Below are 22,092 nucleotides of genomic sequence, written 5' to 3' on the forward strand. Positions count from 1 at the left end.
TATTATTTTTATTTAAATGTTTTTACAAAATTATTAGACATGTTTGATACTGATTTTGTTTGCCCTCTTGACTCATCTAGTCTTGTTATTAAAGCTAAACAAAAGTGTGAAAACTCTTATTTAGTTGCAGCTTTAATGACCTCTATGAATTATCTCCTATTATTGTTGTTTATTCTTCTTTTCGTGGTTTGCTTGATATCTAGCATCATCGTCTTAGTCATCCATTATCCTATGTTTTCCTTTATATCTGGTCTAATTCATCTCTTGCATGATCTCTTATTTGTGTGCCATATGTGTCCTCTTGGTAAAAGTCATCACCTATATTTTACCATACATACTTACATCATTCAAGGTTCTCTTGAGCTTCTTCACCTTAATGTATGAGGTCCTACTTTTGTCTTTTTGTTCTCATCTTTTAAATATTATTTGTCTATTATTAATGATTTTAGTCGGTATACATGATTATACCTAATGTTTAACAAATCTGATGTTATTATTGTTTTTTTTTTCAAACTCAAGCTAATGATAGAAAAATTTCTTTCATATTCTATTTGAATTGTTCGTTATGATGGTGGTGGTGAATTTGACAATAAATTGTTCCATTCTTTTCTAAGTCACACAATATTACACATTAATTATCTTGTCTTTATACTCCTACTTAAAATAGTGTTGTTAAAAGAAAACACCATGATATGGTAGGAAAAAGACATTATAATTTATTACAAGCCACATGCCTTTTAGGTGAAGGCTTTTTCTATTTTTGTATTTTTTATTAACATATTTCTCACACTATTGTTCAAGAAGAAGAGCCCTTTTTAAGGTTCTTCTTCGATGTCCACCTAACTTTGGCTTTTTGTAAACTTTTGAGTGTGCTTGTTATACTTTTGACCTTAATTGTTGCACATAAATTTCTCCCTGTCTATTCTCTGTCTATATTGTCTATGTTTAGGGTATAATGCTTCTTATTATGGGTTTCATTGCCTTCATGTACCCACTGGCCATTTCTACATCTCTCACTCTAATTTGTTTCATGAAAGTAGCTTTCCTGGGTATGTTACTATTCCTTCTTCCTTGAAGCCTCTTTCAAGGTTTCACTCATCGTTAGTTCCTTCCATGACTATTTATATCTCTATTTTTGTAGACCCATATCTATGTGACCTTTCTGTTATGGTATCTAACCTTGTACTGCTTGGTTGTAACTTACAATCATTATCAGAATCTCTAGGTTCTTTTACCTCATCGTCAGTTAATCCGTTTGTCTCATCCACAAAGCTTCTATTGACTCTTCTATATCACATGTAACACCCCTCTTTGGACAATTACTCATATTCAAAATATACACCCTGAAAATGTAACCTATCAAACCTCCATAATATGTCATCATAATTATTAAATGTAATACATTGAAAACAATCCCACAATCATAAAAGTGTATTATAAAATTTAATATGATGATTCAAACACTATCTAAATCACATATATAAAACTATCTAAACGTAAATATGTGTCCATACCAAATCAATACAAAACAATTATCTATTAAATCCAAATGCATCAATACATATAAAAAGGATTCATATTAATATAATAACTAGTTCATAAATAAAGACATTCAAGCCCTTACCCTCATGCGTCTTATCAAGTCATATCGTTAGTCTCCTTACCACACCCCACTACTTTGGGACCCTACTTACAAAATCACACAACAAACATGTGAGTGAATTTACATTCAGTAAGTAGCAAAAGTAATATATAAGGTAATGTTATTTCTGTCATTAGGAAATCCACAGATGTTTTCCCAACATCCCAGATACCCATCTTGATTATCTCAATGTCTAGCATCCTCACTCACCTAACGAGGTGTCATCTCGAATGACTAACCCTTACGATGTACATCGATGTCCTAAACATCGTGTGAAAAACTATGATATCTTGAATGTCATTCTTATGTGTAATTCATACACATACCGATCGGGCTTGTGCTATTGAGACAATATTACTCATATGATGGGACCCCAGACCTCTCCCGTCTTCACACATGTATCCCAAATGCTATAACACTTATCGTCAGTACAGAATCATGTAGATTTATTAGTCATCCGAAATATACACTTTAAAAGACATGACCTATCAGATCTCCATAATATGTCATCACAGTTAATAAATGTAATACATTGAAAACAATTCCACAATCACAAAAGTATATTATAAAATTTGATATGATAATTCAAACACTATCTGAATCACATATATAAAACCATCTAAATGTAAATATACATCCAAACCAAATCAATACAAAATAATTATCTATCAAATCCAAGTACATCAATACATGTAAAAGGGATTCATATCAAATCCAAGTACATCAATATATGTATACCACTTACATAGGTAGAATTTCCCTAAATGCCAACCAGCATGTGTCATAGACACAAGCGTATGTCACTAAAATCTCAGAATTTCTAGAATTTTGAATCTAGTTTTCTGGCACTTTCCAAGCTTCCATATGAAACCAAAACTCTTCTAAGAAAAATATATTTCATAGCCAACATCTTACCATACAGTCATATTTCGCAATATACCCATGAATCGATAATCTAAATATCATCAACATAGCATAACACATCCTATATTCAAATCTTATCCTATATTACATTGCAAAAGTACATTCCATCACATATAAATATAGGAGAAATTTTAACCTTCTATCAACCCCAACAAACCATTAACATCAATTTAAACAACCCATTACCCATATATAAAGGAAATCAACACTGAACCAAGATCAAACAATTCTAAACTATAAATTGAACAATAACTATGCAAAAACTCAATCAATCCTTACATCAATAAGTAATCAAACATCATGTGCACAATCAATTTGGAAGCATCAAAAGTAATTCAATACAGAATATCAAATGAAATCGTGCTACTTACTTTGGTATGATGACGATGATAGTCTTCTCGTGGCTTGAAATGGTTTTAAAGGCTCCTCTCCTAGCAAGACATGGTTCTAGCACTCTCTAATACTTCATTCTCTCTTATTTAGCTTAAAGAATTTTAGAGAAAAAGTAACTGTTGTACGCTTTACAATTGTTTTTATTTTCACATTAAACAAACGTATATGAGCATGTGTGTTAAACACACAGCTGTGTACACCAATTATAAAGCATTAAAACCACATCGCATAATTTTCCAGAACGTATCCTTATCCTAGAATTCAAAATTCACTAAACAAACACAATTGTGTACCCTACTTACAAGTGGCATGCATCCTGATCAATTCTAACCAAATCATACGATACGTGAAAAGACCATTCCACATCATGCTCAAGCATGCAACCTCTCATACACAGTCGTGCATGCCACAATTTACATAATAGCTTCTTAAGCACAATCTCATATAGGAAAACACTAAAAAGACCAAAATAATCTCAAGCATACCTTTGGATGTTACACCACCTTTAGTTGCTTTTGTCTCTTTTGTGCACTTTTTGTTTGATCAATCTAAAACATCACTACTCTAGCCTAAAATCTAAGCATAAATCAAATCATGACCACCTCATGCTCTTTTTACTAGAGCTTTGAACCTTATATTAGATGAGTTGACCACCTTCAAGCAAGCTTTACCTTTTTCTCATTGGCATTAGGTGATGAGTGAAGAGCATGATGGCTTAATGTGGAATAATACATAGGTTCTTGTTTCATCATCTCCTTAGTAGAATTTTGTTGGTTTGTTATTGGGTTTACAAGATGAAACGACATGTATATTGAGCACTATAAGGTTCGTGTGGTTGTTAAGGGTTTTCATCAATAAGCTAATTTTGGAGATACCTTTAGTCATATTGTCAAGTCAACTACCATCCATATCATTCTTACTTTTGTCATCATGTATGGTTGGCCATTGAGTCAACCTGATTTCAAAAATGCTTTTTTATAAGGGATTTCACCAAAGCGGTATTCATGGAGTAAACTCCTAGTTTCACTAACACTAGATGACCATCTCATGTTTGTTGTCTTATTAAGGCTATATATAGCCTTAAACATACATCTCATGCATGGTATATTGGTTATACTTCTTTCAACTTAACTATGGATTTGTCAATAGTTGGCCCAATCCCTCATATTATCCATCAAACCTAATTATCCTTTGTTGTGGTTATGCTTGTTTATATGGATAATTTAGTTATGGCTCGTTTTGATACATCAACTATTACAACTTGTGTATCTACCCTATGTATGTTCTGCCTCTGATTGTTAGGATTTGGATTCCCTCATATTCTTTTTTGGTATGGAAGTTGTTTGATAGTTCACCATCTTATATCTTTCTCAATGTCACTACACGATAAATTTGCTTTAAAGTTTCTAACTTGACTCGTGCGCTCCCAGTGATACGTCTTTTATCATTTCCAAGATGTTACTATCTACCAAAGATGTCCAATTTCTTGATGTTACACTCTTTCGCAATATGATTAGTGGTCTTCAATAGCTAACCCTCACTTAATCTGATACTCCATTTATTATCAATCAGGTCACCTAGCGATTAGCTAATCCTACTCACTAGGACATGCAAGTAGTCAAGCGTATTTTTCAGTATAGTAAAGGTACCTTATTTCTTAGTCTTACCTTTCAATGTGACTTCAACCTTCATCTCTTAGTTTCATTTAATTCAGTTTGGGTCGCCGATGTTTTAATATGATGATCTATCACTAGTGGATGTGTTTTTCTTAGTCTTAACCTTATTTGCTATATTGGCAAGAAACAGGTTGTTGTGTCCTAATCTACTATAGAGTCTAAGTACCATGCCCTCACTTATGTTGTTACTGACATTCGGTAGGTTTGTTATCTTTAATGTGAGCTAGGCATTCCTCTTCGTTCATCTCAACTTCTACTTTGTGGCAATCAGTCTACTTTACACATAGCTACCAATCCTATATTTCATGGTCGCACATGACACATTGACATTGATCTATGCTTCACCCGTGTGATGATTGCTCATGTGGCTCTTCATCTTCAACAAGTTACTATGGTCTCTTAGTTTGCAGATATATTTACCAAAAAGTTGTCATGAGCATTTTCTTTCCTTGTGTCTCAAATTGCAACTTTGTGAGTTATTGCTACAATTGCAAGGGAGTGCTAAAGGGAATATATGGTTTAATTATATTCATGTATATTGTATTTGTTTATATTTTATCTTAATTAGTTGTAAATGATTTATTCTATTTGTAAAGGATTAGAATTTTTCTTCAGACTTTATTGCAACTGTATATATTATACAACTTTTCATCAATAATATATAAGTTAATTCACAAGTCTTCATGAACAACTTATTAAATAGGAAAAATTTTTTGAGTCATTCTAATTTCCATGCACTCTTATATTAATATATATAGCTTAAACATTTTCCTTCTCTATCTTTCTCTTTATAAGTCATTTTACCTAAGATGACGTGATAAGAAAATGGAAGATTTCAATCTCAAATGAAGAGTTGCATGAGTTAGATGTTTGGCGTGACATTAAGGCTTTGACATTAAATGTGATTTCTCAAACAACATTTGGTAGTAGTTATGAAGATGGAAGAAATATATTTGAACACATAACCCAACAAATTAATATTATCACTCAAGTGTTTTACTTCTTTCACATTCCAGGATGGATGTAATCTGAACTAATTTTGGCATGTTCTATGATATAGTTCTGAAATGTTTCAAAAAATTATTTCGAAAAAAAAAAACCAACAATTGAATATTATAAGTTCAAAGAGAAAGATGGGACACACTCATCGTGATGGCATCAAAGAGCTTAGGCCCAAACTGAAGCAAGCCAACAACTTAAAAAAAAAAATTGTGATGATGTTAATTTACATGTTAACATTTTATATATGCAACAACTCCATATTTTTTCTTTTACTGATTACCTTTAAATTTTTTAGTGGTAGAAAAATCAAAGATGCCTACCGAAACCAAAAGATTCCTTGACCCATTGAAATAGTTTTGGGGTCCATCCGCATCCCAACTCACAAGAGTCTTAAAAACTTTTTCCCAATAAGAGTAGGCCATCCTGATTAACATAAATAAAAGGCTTTATTTCCATTTCCTTATTCAAATTGTTCTCTCTTAAAGTTTCCTGAAAATGGAGATTTCAGTTACATCTCTTTCCTTGTCTATTGCTTTTACTGCTCTTATAACATGTCTATGGAAGGTGCTAAACTGGGTTTGGTTGAAGCCAAGGAGGTTAGAGAAGTTGCTTCGACAGCAAGGTTTCTCCGGCAACTCGTACAAACTTCTCCATGGAGACACAAAGGAAATGTTTGTGATCACAAAACAAGCTAAAACAAGACCCATCAACTCCCTTTCCCATGATATTGCCTCTCAAGTCGTTCCATTTCATCATCATATCATCAAAAATTATGGTATGCCAATTTCCTTTCAATTAAGATTCTAAGTTATTGTTACCTTGATGCATTAGATTTGGCTTTCCCAGAAAAGTACTTTCATCCAGCAATAGAGCCGTGTCAATTTGTCTTTCTTAGATGCATGGAACTTGACTGACTTGGTATAAGAAATTATAAAATAATTTTATAAGTGAAACAATACCAAAGAAAATTCTAGCATGTAGTGACTGGTGATGTATGTCCTTACGGATGCACAACATTGTTTACTTGAATTAAAGACTATAGAAAATTAAAACAAAAGTAAAAATTTGGTTGGTTCATCACTATATGTTTTTAAATTAACAAAAGAATAATTAAATAAGTCAAATGGTCATTTCAACATCAATTAAAAGGGTAAACTATATTGTGTACATGTCATACAAATGTTACGTATATGATAAAATAAAATTATTACTGATAGTACTCAAATATTGAATTTCAAAATCATTTTTCCCATGAATATTACATGAAAGAAATCCTTAATATGGGAGGGCACAACACCAACCATAAACATCACAGACCCCAAATTGATCAGGGATATCATGTCAAACCCTGAAATTTTTCCAAAACCCAAGAGGAATCCACTAGCCTTGTTGGTAGTGAATGGGATGGCGAGGTATGAGGGTGCTCAATGGCTCAAAGTCAGAAAGATTGCTAATCCAGCTTTCCATCTTGAAAAGTTGAAGGTCTCATTTTTATCCTCTATAACTCATGCAATAATTTGTATGCGCATGAATGAAAAAAAAATCTTTGATTTTTTTATTTACTTTTTTGTTTGTCTTTGTATATAGGATATTATTAGACAATATTCCCCATTATTATAGGTTAAACCTGCACAAATCATGGGATTCAAAAGCTTAATTTTTTCTTTGTACATATCACTAATTTAGCACTAGATTAACACAAATCATTGGATTCAATAACTTAATTTTCTCCTTATACATAGCACTAATTTTGTAGTAGTTTAACACAAATTATGTATTTTCCTTTTGTATTGTGCTCCCATGTTTGTATATAAACACCTCTTCTAGTAATGAAATAATAATCCAGTTCACTTTTTTCCATTATTAACATGGTATCAGAGTTTGAGGCTCTTCTTCTTTTACTCCCATAAATTTGTTTTTCTTAGTCATGACTACGACAAGTAAACCTTCATAGTTCTATATTTTTTGCACCATTCTAACAATCAAGGTGCCCTTTTAGTCTCTCAACCGTTGAATGGGAATAACTACTCAACTTGGAGTTGTGTTGTTCGTATGGCATTGGAAGCCAAGAACAAACTTGGCTTATTGATGGGTTAATTACTCAACCTTCTAAGGCTACCACAACTTATTTTCAGTTAAATCTAATGAGATAACATCATTCTCTATTGGCTCATCAATGTTGTTTCTCCAACTATTGCCAACAACATTATTTATGCAACCACAGCTTGTGAGGTTTTGAGTAACTTACAAGATGGATTCTCACAGAAAAATGTCCCTCATCTCTTTAAGATATGACATGTTATCTCAAATCATAGAGAAGAAACAAATTCTATTGTCACTTATTATGTTGTCTTAAAAGGTCATCAGACATATCCTTCTTGAAAGTGTGAAGCTCTTAAGGACCATAGTATTCTTGTTGTTGTTGATAACCTCTATGGATTATCTCATGAGTCTCAATGATTCTTATAGTGTGGTTAGCACCCAAATTCTTTTGATGGATTCACTTCCATAAGTTAACAAGGCTTATGTCTTATTATCACAAGAAGAACGTCAAAGGACCATATCCCAAACATTTTCTACAAACATTGAGCAATCAACCATGGTTGCCTCCAATCAGACCTACAAGTGCAATTCCAACCTCACTACAATTATCACTATTGTGAGATAGATGGCCACAGTGAATCTTGGTGTAGGATAAATCAAAAAGGAATTCCATCAAAAAGAAACTTGTCCAAGCATTCCAATACTAAGCCTCCATCTTTTGTTGTTGTTGCTACATCCTCTTCAGAAAAACATGATGATACCTTATCATTCACTCCGGAGCAATTTCACTAGCTTCTTGCTCTTATTCCTTCTAGTAATGTTACTTCTGTAGCAAATGTTTCAGGCTTGTTTTCTTGATTCGTATCTCATCTTTTTCTTAATTCATGAAATATAGATTCTGATGCCACAAATCATATGGCTTCATCCTCAGTTAGCCTTGGTTCAAAAATTTCAATTCAGTCTGCTGTAAATAAATTACCAATTAGACAAACAGACCTTGTAATTCATGTTGGCACTTGTAAACCTACCCCAAACCTTAAATTAAAAAGTTCTTTTTATGTTTCCACTTTTCAGTTTAATTTACTATCAATTAGTAAATTAAATAAACAGCGCCAATATTTAATAACAAATATGGATGCACATGAACGAAAATAATACATCTTTATTATTATTTTCCTATTCAATAAAACTATATGCACAATCTTTAAAACAATGACATGTCACTATGTGATTATGTTTTGTTTTATCTTTTTTTTTTAATTATTCAATCACATGGTAATATGTCATTATTTGTACATAAAGTTATGCAAACTGTTTGTACACATAACACTATTTTTTTCTATTTACATTTTTTGTTTGTGTTTGTTTATAGGGTATGTTACCTAAATTCTATTTGAGTTGTAATGAGATGATAGAAAAACGGAAGGCTTCCATCTCAAACAAAGAATATGGTGAGTTAGATGTTTGCCCTGACATTACAGCTTTAACATCAGATGTGATTTCTCGGGCAACATTTGGCAGTAGCTATGAAGAAGGAAGAAAAATATTTCAACTCCTTAATGAACAAATTAATCTTCTCACACAAGTTTTGCCCTTCTTTCACATACCAGGATGGAGGTAATTTGTGTGTATTACTTTGTGGAATTCTTTTTGGAAGATGAACACAAAAACAAGAAACTTAATTTTATATTTTAAACAACTCTATTAGTAAAATTAAATTTATTTTTGAAAGGGAACACTGGAAACATATAAAGAAACTTAATTAAAACTTTTTTTTTTCATTTACTTCCTTTGCAAAGATTACATGGCAACTTAACTAGTCTTGCTTGCTAGCTGCAGTAAATTTCTATCATTATCATAAGAGGGCTCCATTTCTAATTAGATTTATTATAAAAATTTGCAGGTTTTTACCCTTTAAAGAAAATAGAAAATTGAAAAATAATCATAATGAATTTCGAGAACTAATAAAAGATATCATAAGAAAAAGAGAGGAGACCCTGAAGATTGGAAAAGAAAATAACGATGATTTATTGGGTTTATTAGTGGAATCAAACCACAGAGAAATTGAAGAGCATGGGAATAAACAAAATGGGATGAGCCTTGAAGAGGTGATTGAAGAGTGCAAACTCTTTTATTTTGCTGGTCAGGAGTCTACTCAATCATTGATTGTATGGGCAATGGTTTCATTATGTATGCATCCGAATTGGCAAGAACGTGCAAGAGAAGAAGTTTTTGAAGTTTTCAGTAACAAAGTGCCACAATTTGATGAGTTGAACCATTTGAAAGAAGTAAAGATATTTTTATTTATAAATTTCTATTTCATTGATCTCCATGCATAATGCCTTAATATATATATATACGTGTTTTCAGGTAAATAAAATACTTCATGAGACCCTTAGGTTGTATCCACCAGCACTTCTCTTAGCTAGAACAATTATTAAAGAGTCCAAATTGGGAGAACTCATAATACCTACTGGAGTTCAACTTTCAATTCCAATCATTCTAGTTCATCATGATGAAGATCATTGGGGAGCTGATGCAAAAGAGTTCAATCCTGATAGATTTTCTCACGGAGTTTCCCAAGCATCAAAGAATGATCAAATCTCATTCTTCCCATTTGGTTGGGGTCCAAGAATATGCATCGGACAAAATTTCGCATTGCTAGAAGCAAAACTAGCCTTGGCAATGATTCTGCAAAATTTCTCATTTCAACTTTCTCCAACTTATATTCATGCTCCCACTCGTAATTTAACTCTAAAACCTCAATATGGTGCCCCAATTATCTTAAGCAAAATTTAGTTTTGTACTGTACTTTTTTTTTCATTTAATTACCTCTTTATTAGTGTCAAAAATAAAATACTCTTAGAGGGCGTTTGGTTTGGGTAATGTTTTATTACCAAAATAGAAAGATTATCTTGAAGATAAATTACGTAAAATATTATTGAGTATAAATGATTACTATGTTTGATAAAATTTGATAGGTATAAATAATTATTGTGTTTGGTTAAAGGTAATAAAAGATTATTAGTAAATTATTTTACTTAAATGTTCTTGAATATAATTATTTTTAAATATTTTTTTATATTATTTGTCATATTAATTAAAAATAAATTTATTTTTATCTCAAAAAATTAATAAATAATAATATAATTATAATAAAATCAAAATTACATTGGTAATCTTTAAATACCTAAGGTGAAGGTGGTAATCAGATTACCACCTATATTACCTGACACGTCGATATTGGTAATAAAATATTACTGTAATCTTTTATTACTGACAAACCAAACAAGGGAATAAAAGATAGATTATCAAGATAATCTTTGATAACTTGAACCAAACACCCCCTTATAGTACATTTGATTCAAGTATAAATTATTAATATGTATTGTAAAATTAACATGTAAAAATAATTTTTGTGTTTGATTAATATTAATAAAATAATATTAAATATTATTTTATTGCCTTTACAATATTATTGGATATAAATTAGGATTTTGTGTTGTTAAATTAATATTTCTAACATCGAACTATTTGTTTGGTATATTTTTTAAAATTATTTGACGTGTTAATAATATATTAATATTTTTTATATTATCAAATTATAAAATTAATTTTAATTGAAAACAAGAATATTTATATTTTAAAATTTTAATAAATAAGAATAAAATTATATTATCTATCATTTCATGTCGGAAACAGCATAATATCAAAATCTTTTATAAATAAGGAAATCGAACAAAATAATATGGCAAGCATATTACATTTTAGTAACAAAATTTAGTAGCAGGGTAAGATTTCAATGAATTATCTTAATTTCAGTAACTAGATTTTGCTAAATTAAATAAATAAAAGATAAAATGGTCATAAAATTAAAATTTCCTTCATAATCAATTAATTCCTAGAATCTTTTAATTCCTAAAATAAGGTAATGTTATCACCTGCTGTAGCAAATTACCTTGTTATTAAAATTTAGCTATTAAAAGGTAACTAAGAGATTCTAGAAGGTGGAAAGAGTCATGGCTCCAAACAACAAAATATATATATAAGGACATGGCTCCAAACAACAAAATATATATATAAGAATCAACATTATCTTATTCTGTCATAGTTTCATTCATGGAGATTACAGTGGCATTCGTTGCCTTCTCAATGGCTTTTGCCACCATTTTGTGGTGTGTATGGACAGTGGTGAATTCCATTTGGTTGAGGCCGAAGAAGCTAGAAAAGTTGATAAGACGTCAAGGATTCTCAGGAAACTCGTACAAGCTATTTCATGGAGACATGAAGGAGATGTCGATGATGAGAGTTGAAGCCAGAGCCAAACCTCTCAAACTCTCCCATGATATTTCTTCCAGAATTTTGCCCTACTTCCACCATGCCATCAACAAATATGGTATGCCTTAACAGATCCCAGAAAAATTAATTAACATGATTAGTGAATGATAATCAGTGTCAATTTAACTTATTTCAGGATTTTTTTCAAAAAACTTCGTGTTCAGTTGTTCATATCAATTTCTTCATACTTTTTTCTTATGTGTTCTAAAGAATTTAGGTTTTTTTTTTTTTCAAGATAGGATAGATTGTCATCAATAATATATACAAGGTCAAGCTTGATATGTTACTGACTAAATTAATTAATAAATGATATTTCGAGAAAAAGTAAATGTAAAAATAGTGAAGAAGAAAAGAAAACACTGGTGGTTTCGAGAGAGCAAACATTTGCATTTTCTTCCTCTTTCAAAGAATAAAACTATAAGAATAAATAAATCATATAAACTAATTTGGATAAACTGAGTTATCAGCTTATGATTTAGTGATATAATTGTTTACTTTTTTCTTATCGCAATATCAATATCATCGCATCAAGTTGAATAAATAAGTTTATATAATTTGTTTTAAAAGCCTTATTGATCTGAAATATTATGATCCCACATTTTATTTTCTAATAATGATACCATATTATTGCACTTAGATGGATTTTTGTTATTCAATATTATTGTGATCTGGAAAAATAGTACCTTAAGAGGAGATCAAGTTTTTGTAACTCAAACAAACATATATTCTGCAAACTAATAACTTGAGCTATGGTGAATGATATGTAGGAAAGAAGTCATTCATATGGATGGGACCAAAACCAACCCTAAACATCAGTGATCCCAAATTGATAAGGGAAATTTTATCCAAGTGGGAAACTTTTCAAAAACTCAAAAGTAATCCATTAGCCAGGTTGGTTGCTACTGGGATGGTTGCGTACGAGGGTGAACAATGGGTTAAAGCCAGAAAGATTGCCACTCCAGCATTCCATCTCGACAAGTTGAAGGTCTGTGCATATATATATAAAAGCAATGTTATGCGTACACTTTTTTTTATATACAATTAACTATATAGATTATATATCATCATTTGATTGATGTTACTTTATACTTTATTCATAATCACCTAATTACATAATGATAAATCATTTATATATTTAATTATATACTCAAAAATATGTACACATAACTTTATTGTATACATAATATTGTTACATATTAATTCATGCAATAAAGTATCGTTGAATACCATTTTTAATGAGAGTTTTTCTATGTATATTTTGTAGGATATGTTATCGAAGATGCATTTGAGTTGCAGTGACATGACGAAGAAATGGAAGGCTTTAGTCTCAGAGAAAGACTCGTGCGAGTTGGACGTGTGGCCTCACATTCAAACTTTGACAGCAGATGTTATTTCTCGGACAGCTTTTGGTAGCAGCTATGAAGATGGAAGAAAAATATTTGAACTCTTTGGCCAACAGATTAAGCTTTTTACTCAAGTTATGCAGTTTGTCTACATCCCCGGATGGCGGTAATTATCTTCAACCATCATAATTAAATTTATGCGCCTCATACGCTATTCACATCTCAGTTTGTGTTGAGGGTTTGATTATTATTGAACCCAGCTCAAGTTCACTATTTTTTGGCTTGGTGAGCTCATGGCCAGTTTGAGCATAGTATCAATAAACTGTTGCGATCCAAGTACAAGATGTAAGACTTGGATCTCAAATTGAAAAATATAGGTTTTTTATGGTTTTGAGTTCTCTAATCTAAATAAATAGCTTTTAAGATATAATTTTACTAAAATTTATATCATTTGATATCAGAGTTCTATCAATATCCCATTTTGAAGGTGTGGACATAAACCCTTATAAGGAATAATTGATAACATAAATTACAGGGTGTCAGACTTGGAGCAAGTAAGAAAATCCAACTTGTGTGATTTGTTTTATACATTTACAGGTTCCTCCCTACTACAACAAACAGGAAAATGAAAAGCAATCACAATCAAATTAGAGCACTGATAAAAGGGATCATTAAGAAAAAGGAAGAAGCCTTGAAAGCAGGCAAAGCTAGCGTTGATGATGATTTATTGGGAATATTAGTGGCATCAAATCACAGAGAAATGGAAGAGCAAGGGAATCAAAGAAGCGGAATGAGTATTGAAGAGGTGATTGAAGAATGCAAACTATTCTATCTTGCTGGTCAAGAGACTACTGCATCTTGGCTTGTATGGACAATTGTTTTGTTATGCATGCATCAAGATTGGCAAGAACGAGCAAGAAAAGAAGTTTTCGAAGTTTTCGGGGACAAAGAACCGCAATTTGCTGAGCTAAATCAATTGAAAGAAGTACGTAAACATGTATTTCTCTTAACAAAACACTAAAACAAAAATTGACTTTAATAAGAGAAAAAATGTTTTTATCTCTATTATTAATACTTTTAACAGTGAAAGTTAAAACAACAAGTGATGACAGGATTTCTTCTATCACTAAAATTTTTTAACAGAAAATAGTCTTTTAACAATCATCTTCTTTTGTTGAAATTATAAATTTACTTATTTTTAACAAAAATATAATTTGTCTCTAAAATTATTAAAATAGTATTTATAATGATGAAATATTTATCTATTCATTATTTTTCTCTCACTAATGCTAGTTTATTTTTTTAAGTGAAATGTTTATTTGATCCATTTTGTTTTCAATAACTTTGTTGCAGATAAGCAAAATTCTATATGAAGCATTAAGGTTATATTCACCAGCATCTTTACTAATAAGGATATGTCAAAAAGAGACCAAATTGGGGGAATTCACTATCCCAGCTGGGGTTTTACTTTCATTGCCAATAATTCTGATTCATCATGAGGAAGAATATTGGGGAGAAGATGTAAAAGAGTTCAACCCAGATAGATTTTCTCAAGGAGTTTCAAAGGCAGCAAAAAATGGTCAAGTTTCATTCTTCCCATTCGGTTGGGGACCTAGAATATGCATTGGGCAGAACTTTGCATGGTTAGAAGCAAAACTAACTTTAGCAATGATTCTGCGAAATTTCTCCTTTCATCTTTCTCCAACATATGTGCATGCCCCCAATCTAGGCATAACTGTGCAACCACAACATGGAGCTCACATTATTTTGCACAAAATCTAGTGTTACAACAGTTAGTTGTCACAATAATTCAGTGCAAAATTTATTGGTTCTTAGACACATATCATTAATAAATAATTTTGATATGGGTTTCATAATATGGATAGACCTTTTTTTCTTCTTTGATTAAATATGTATAAATAAAGGAAAGGGGTAAAAAACCCTGAATAACTAAAGTTTATCTATGTCACAAATAGTAAAGACAACAAAGAAGTAATATATGAAGGGGTCATATTTATCATTTTGTTATAGATTCAAATTCACTTTCATAGATTTTTTTTTAATTAATTTGACATAAAATCTTAATACGATGAATTTAGATATATGCCAATTTTAAAAATCTAACAAAATTCAGTTGATATAAGTTGACTATTTAAGTTTAGATGTAACTTATATTAATTTATTTCATCTTCATTATTAATTTTAAGGGCAATTATTGAAAGTAGCCTAGTTTTCAAGGAAGCATTAAATAAATGGCCTATGTCATGCATAGCTTAATATTTTGTTATTTTTTAAGTAAAGAGAAGCTGGAGGTTGAAAATTATGGCGTCTGAATACCATGCAGTGTCGAGCATTGTTTAATGTATTGTGTGTAAGCTTATAAGTACAAAAGCAATTTTATTCAAAAATGAGAAGGGAGCTAGAGAATGCACAACTTTTAGGCCAAAAGAATTCAAAGGTTCAGCACACCTACAAAATTTTAAAAGTTTAAATACTCATATATATATTAAAATTTTGTGGTAGGATTAAAATTAAAATTATCGTTTATGTAAAAATATTATAAAAACTAAAATTTTATCAAATTTTCTCTATCAAAAAAGAGATGGTTGTCAGAGAATATGAAAAAAAAAACCTAAAGAGGAAATAATCACTTTTTAAATTTTAAAAACTTTTAATGAGAAGAAATTGTTAGATTTTTTAAAGGAGAGAAAATTTGATAAAATTTTATTTTTTTAATATTTTTATTTAAATAAAATTTTTACCTTTAACCGTATAAAAAATTTTAGTAGAAAGGTAGATATTTAGGCTTTTAAAATTTTGTGGATGAGACTGTAAGAATACACTTAATCTTGGGTGGAAATAGCTCTTTTGGCCTAACTTTTAAAAAGAGGTTATCTTTCAATTGATAAGAGAAAATATGGACTATTTAATACAATTTTACTAGTTTCAATGAAAATTTGTGTTTTTTTTCTTTTTTATAATTTCTATGAACATTGGCTGTTACACTCTTTACATGAAATTGTATACTTTTAGTTTAAAACGAATTTTCATATTTATTATTGCATAGTATAATTTTATTATTTTTATAACAATAAAACTACGTGTACATATTTTTGATACACAATTTAGATACATAAATAATGTATTATTATTTTATTAAGTAATTTTAAATTAAATATAAAATAACACTAATTACATAATGATACATCATCTGTGTATACAAATTATGTATCAAAAATGCATACAAATAATATTACTTTTTCATTTTATAAAACCGTTCTTATAAACAATGTTAATTATCGAAGAGAAATTCTAATTAAGAATGTTGACACCAATATTTTTGAAACCAGTCCAAATGTCAATCGAATAAAAGAGGCAATACAATTTAGTCAACAATCGAACTGGTTGATTGTGGTCAAACTAGTCAATTATTTAAAATTAATATTTAAAACAATTTTATATAATTAATTATTAAATATATAATATAAATTATTTTATTATCAAAATAAATTTAATTTGTATGGTATACCTTATCAAAATGGATAGATAATCCTTTGGGTTTTTATTTCCCAATAATGAATTTTATATTAAAAAATTGATTTTTTTGTATTGATAAGATCAAATTACACTTTTACCCAATCCAATCAGACAGTTTGAATTATTCAAATTAATCCAATTCAGATCAATTTCAAAAATAATTTTTAAGTAAATTAAAATTATTTTAATTAATAAATGACACTTCAACTGATTAGATCGACTAGTTCAATCCAATTTTCCAAATCACATTGATATGCAAACTAGGGCAAGCCACAAAAGAGGTTTAAGGCCTCAACAGGCATTTTGTTGTTAGAATTGGTCAGTCTCATTTGAAAAAATAAAAATAAGGGTTCTCTACCATTTTGGGTCAAAGTGGCCTAGACATAGTTCTAAATGCATAAATCACTTTCTTTCTTTTTTTTCTGTAGAAATCTAAGTTACTAACAATTTAAAATCAGTTTGCATCATTGCATGTGATGAATTATCCTTTTGGAAAACAGTCACTCTGTCCATTTTAGAATTCAAGAGAGCAAAATAAACTCATCTGCAAAACTAGTACGCAGAAGCCACCTCATTGTAAATATTTGATCATTCTTCGGTTGCTTCAAACTAAAAAGATGAATAAATAGAGATAAGAAAGAATGGTTTGCAGTTACAATTAAAATCACACTACCATCTTACATTATCAGACACATCAAAGTTAAAACTAATATGTAACGTGGAAGATTAGCGAACCGCTGTACATCAAATATTTACATACTTGAGGGGGCGTTTACTTCAATATATAAAAAGATTATTTCATTAATCTACTCTTCATTATTCGCATTATTCGCATTATTTTGTTCGATTATAAAGTAATAAAATATTCAAGTAATCTCTTATTATCAATAGTAATATGATAAATAATATAAAAAATAATCTAATTATTATCTTTACCTCAAGTATTAAAAAATTACTAAAAAAATCTTGATTTTGTTATAATCATATTTTTTTTATTAATTTTTTATGACAAAAATGATCTCATTTTCCCTTCAATTAATATAATAAATAACATAAAAAATATTTTAAAATAATTATACTTAAAGATATTTAAGTAAAATAATTTTTTTTTTTATTACCTCTAACCAAACAGTAATTATTTATATTTATCAAATTTTATCAAACATAATAATCATTTATATTTAATAATTTTTTAGATAATCTATCTTAAAAATAATATTTCAATTTTGGTAATAAAATTTTATCCAAACCAAACACACCCTTAGTATTATCCTTGACAATCATTCATCTAAATCCTAAAGCAGAATTCCTCAAAGTCCAATCATAACTTAAAATAATTCATAACCAAAATCAAGTATAGAAGAAAATGCGGCAAATGACAATTAAGAAAAGCCGGTGTCATTTTTCTAATAACCTTCGAAATGTGTTTCCAAGAAGACTGACCAATCTTCAACTAACTAACAGCATCAAGAATTTGAATACCACACCTCAAATTTGTTTACGAAAATTAACAAAAAAATTCTTTCATGTTGTCAGGAAAGGAGATTATCTTCCTATCTTTCTAAGAGTTGCAGGAGTTCAGGATTATGTTGGATGCCTTCATTACATCTCAGAGACATATATGGTTTACAACAATCAATTTCATGTACCTGAAAAAAGTTCAATTACCATAATAATTAAGCAAAAAATTAGCACACGTTTAAATCAAAACTATTTAAACATATCGGGCTAACTAAACCCCCTTGAGCACTTTATATTCATATACAAATTGATCTTAGGGGGAAAAATAAAAATAGAAACCACTATCAGTTTATAAACACCTGAATCCGTTATTTTTTCAAAGAAACCATGCCAACAAGCACTAATTTTGTAAATTAATCATGAATATATACCTTCAGTATGAGATTATTATCCAGTTCAAGGCCCCAATTGTCCAAAGCTATGTGGCGGCCACACCTGATGAACAGGGCACACGTGATTATAGGATCTAAATGAATAAATTCCAGACTGCTGTCCAGATTCATGAATCAACAAGTTCACTGATACAAACATTACTCTGCACGGATACTTAAAATATGGGAAAAGATCAAAAAGGTCTACATTCATGCAAGTAAAGTCTATATGTTGACAAATATATCAATAATTTCATATTACAAGTCACATTTATCAACATAATGTTAAACTTTGAATGCTAAATTATAAAATCATCCATAAATCAGGGATGTGATATGGAAATGAATCCATTTAAAGTTTCAATCACCAGTAACCTGAGTGAATCGATTCCAGATACAAAGAAGGACAAGGGGAAGGCAACCCTTTAAATTATTTTCATTGCCAAGGACTCAATATCCCATTTCATAAGGCTTTATGATACGATACATAACCAAAATCCAAAAAGAAAAAAATTGTGAACCTTGAAACTAAAATTCTAATGTGATTACAAAATCTTTAAACTCATTTGAAAAAAAAAAACACATCATCCAATTTAATTCAGTCACTACAACAACAAATTTCTTCCCATACTGAGAATCACAAACTTATTTCACAAATTGAGATTAATTTTGTGACCAGTACGGAACAAATTTAATAAAGGTTGTAAAATAGCAAAATGTCAATCACTTTGAGCTCAAAATATTCCTTTCTTCATATCAATCCTAATAACTCAAAAATAATGCATATAACAGTGACAAAAAGAAACTCGAGATAAAAGCAAAATTAGAGATCAAAGAAATTCAGCAACATTTTTGTATATGCAACATGGGGCAGTCTTGATATTATACACCATTGGTCTTAGCTAATATCAGGTCATAAACACAGGTGGATTTTTGTAAGTTTACAAACAGCTGTCTCATTTTATTATTCGAAAGTTTTGACACGTCTAAAATAATCATATGACTTTTTTTTTTTTTTTATATATCTTGATCTCAAATGATTCCCAGTCCCTAATTCAATACACAGCTTCTACCCTTAAACAATCAAATTGTTATCAAACAACTAATGAAAGCAAGCATTTTTCTTTCCCTACATCATTATAACATATAATGATTTTTCCCTTCCCAGGACAATACTTCTAAAAGGGCGATGATAATTCATAACAATTTTCATCTCATAAAATTATGATCCTAATTATGTAGAGAAAAGAAAGGCAAATAAGTGGATCAGAGTACCCTGAAAAATGCTTTCCCCTTGATTAGACCATAGGGAACAGGCCCAAAATATCGAGAATCATTGGAGGCATATATGTTATCCCCTTGAATCCAAACATGATCCTTTGGGACCTGTCCATCAAAATCCAAAAATATAAAACAACTTAGTCATTACAAAAATGATGTAAATATGACACAAAAAATAGAGTGCAGGTTGAATTGCAACATCCACACTATTGCTTTTAATACAAAACATAAAGCCATTATATACTTAGGAAGGAGAGAGAAAGGAAGAGAGTAATCCATTGCATGAAAACATGAGGCTTCCCCAGCTAAATAACATCACATTTTGACCTATTCGATTTTTGTACTCAATTACGTTAGAGTTGGGAACAACAAATCAATACTTTTTTGCAAGTATGCAATCCCCATAAAACAGCACATGTTTGTTAACCATGATAAGAGAGAAGACACTACCAATAGAAACCCATTCAAGCATCTGGTTCTACACCACCCACAGGAATATTTTCTTTGCCAAGACCCACCCAACCAACCAATCCATGTAACTTGCAACTTTAGAGTAATACCCCTCAATTTTACAGATAGTTTATTTCAAAACTCTCAATTACCACTTTACTAGCTTCCTCTTAACTTCCCTAATAATTTCCCCACTAACTCCTAAGCTACAGAAAGACAAGATATTATGAATTACTAAAATGGTCATTGAGCCGTTCAAAATAAACTAAGAATAAATATAAAATACCCACATATTATATTTTAGTTGGAACTTAAGCCTTGTTTAAGAAGTTACACGTTAGGCAAAAGAATTAGATATTCAACCTGATTACTAAGAAGATTACTCTTCACTTTTGAAACATCCGCCAGATTTTCAACACAACTTAAAGAGATATCTCAAAGACATTCCATAAATTTCCCTGTTTTGTTTATATTACGTTTCTGAAATACTTGATTTCAATTTTCTCATTGAAACAATCATATTTACATATCGGTAGCTAGCGATTACGCTTAACATATCACGCATAAACAATTAAGAAAGAAAACAAACGCACCACGACAGTTCGAAACCTGTCACCAGTCAAAGGATCATGGAAAGTGACTCGATCACCTTCAAGACCTAGAATGCGCTTGGTGATGATCTTTGCCGGATCCACAGGTGATTGGACGAGCACGATGTCACCTGGACCAACTCGTCCCAAGCGGTGGGACACCTGTTCCGATAATATGACGTCTCCAGTTAAGTTCAACGTCGGGAGCATGCTTGGACCGAACGCCTGCAGACACCAGATCACATTTTGAGAAAATAATTGTGAAGAAGAGACAATTTAAGTGAAAAAGTGGTTTACGAACGAGCGTAGGGGAGCAGAGGTAGTTGTCGGTGACATGGAGTAAACAGAGAAATCTGGCCACCGTTGAGATTTGATTTAGGGCTTCTTTGCCTACCGATGTCCATTGTCGCATCTCTTTCTTCTCCTTCCGGTTATGGTGGCTTTCTGCCTAGTTAATATTTTGAATCGAACGACGGCGTTTCTGCTTGGGCTCTTAAGGCTTAATGGCGGCGGAGGCCTGTAACTTTTTCACTATTTTCCAAATGACAAAAAGATATTATAAAATTTTAATTTCAGCTTGATTTCATCCTGAGTTATCAATGAATTACATTTTTCACCTTTATGTATCATAAATAAAATATTATTACAAAGATAGATTTTTAAAAAAATTATTCATTATAAATATAAATAATTATTATATTTAATTAAATATAATAAAATAATATAAAATTATTAAATATTTGCAACTATAATTACTCTAAAACATGCTTATCATATTAATTGAAACTAAGGTATTTAATATCTAATTTATTAAGATATCATCCGTAATAAAAAATTATTAAATTTTTTTATTAACTGACAAAACAAATAAAATAATAAAAAATTTTAATTAATGCATCATCATTTTGAAACAAACATTTATAAAATTTTAAAATGTTTCATATATATATTTTACTATATTTTTATTTTATCTAAAAAAAG

General features: G+C 30.2%; 3 protein-coding genes across 3 annotated transcripts; 2 read left to right on the top strand and 1 right to left on the bottom strand.

Annotated features, from left to right (window-relative positions):
• The first annotated feature begins 6,223 nt into the window (after positions 1–6,223).
• Positions 6,224–10,519, top strand: LOC123201843 (cytochrome P450 CYP72A219-like). Its single transcript, XM_044617408.1, has 4 exons — positions 6,224–6,412; positions 9,053–9,297; positions 9,584–9,968; positions 10,051–10,519. The coding sequence occupies exons 1-4, from the start codon at positions 6,359–6,361 to the stop codon at positions 10,477–10,479; spliced, it is 1,113 nt and encodes a 370-aa protein (XP_044473343.1). The 5' UTR covers positions 6,224–6,358; the 3' UTR covers positions 10,480–10,519.
• A 1,280-nt stretch (positions 10,520–11,799) lies between these two features.
• On the top strand, positions 11,800–15,143 carry LOC123201678 (cytochrome P450 CYP72A219-like). The gene is made up of 5 exons (XM_044617262.1): positions 11,800–12,076; positions 12,786–13,003; positions 13,283–13,527; positions 13,959–14,346; positions 14,715–15,143. Exons 1-5 carry the CDS (start codon positions 11,800–11,802, stop codon positions 15,141–15,143), a joined length of 1,557 nt encoding a protein of 518 aa, XP_044473197.1.
• A 3,137-nt stretch (positions 15,144–18,280) lies between these two features.
• LOC123201472 (mitochondrial inner membrane protease subunit 1) lies at positions 18,281–21,630 on the bottom strand. Its single transcript, XM_044616990.1, has 5 exons — positions 21,413–21,630; positions 21,115–21,336; positions 20,066–20,176; positions 18,791–18,854; positions 18,281–18,547 (listed from the first exon to the last, which is right to left on the bottom strand). The coding sequence occupies exons 1-4, from the start codon at positions 21,521–21,523 to the stop codon at positions 18,816–18,818; spliced, it is 483 nt and encodes a 160-aa protein (XP_044472925.1). The 5' UTR covers positions 21,524–21,630; the 3' UTR covers positions 18,281–18,547; positions 18,791–18,815.
• Positions 21,631–22,092: the final 462 nt, after the last annotated feature.

Source organism: Mangifera indica, chromosome 18 (genome assembly GCF_011075055.1).
Source record: "Mangifera indica cultivar Alphonso chromosome 18, CATAS_Mindica_2.1, whole genome shotgun sequence".
In the NCBI taxonomy this organism is placed as follows: Eukaryota; Viridiplantae; Streptophyta; class Magnoliopsida; order Sapindales; family Anacardiaceae; genus Mangifera; species Mangifera indica.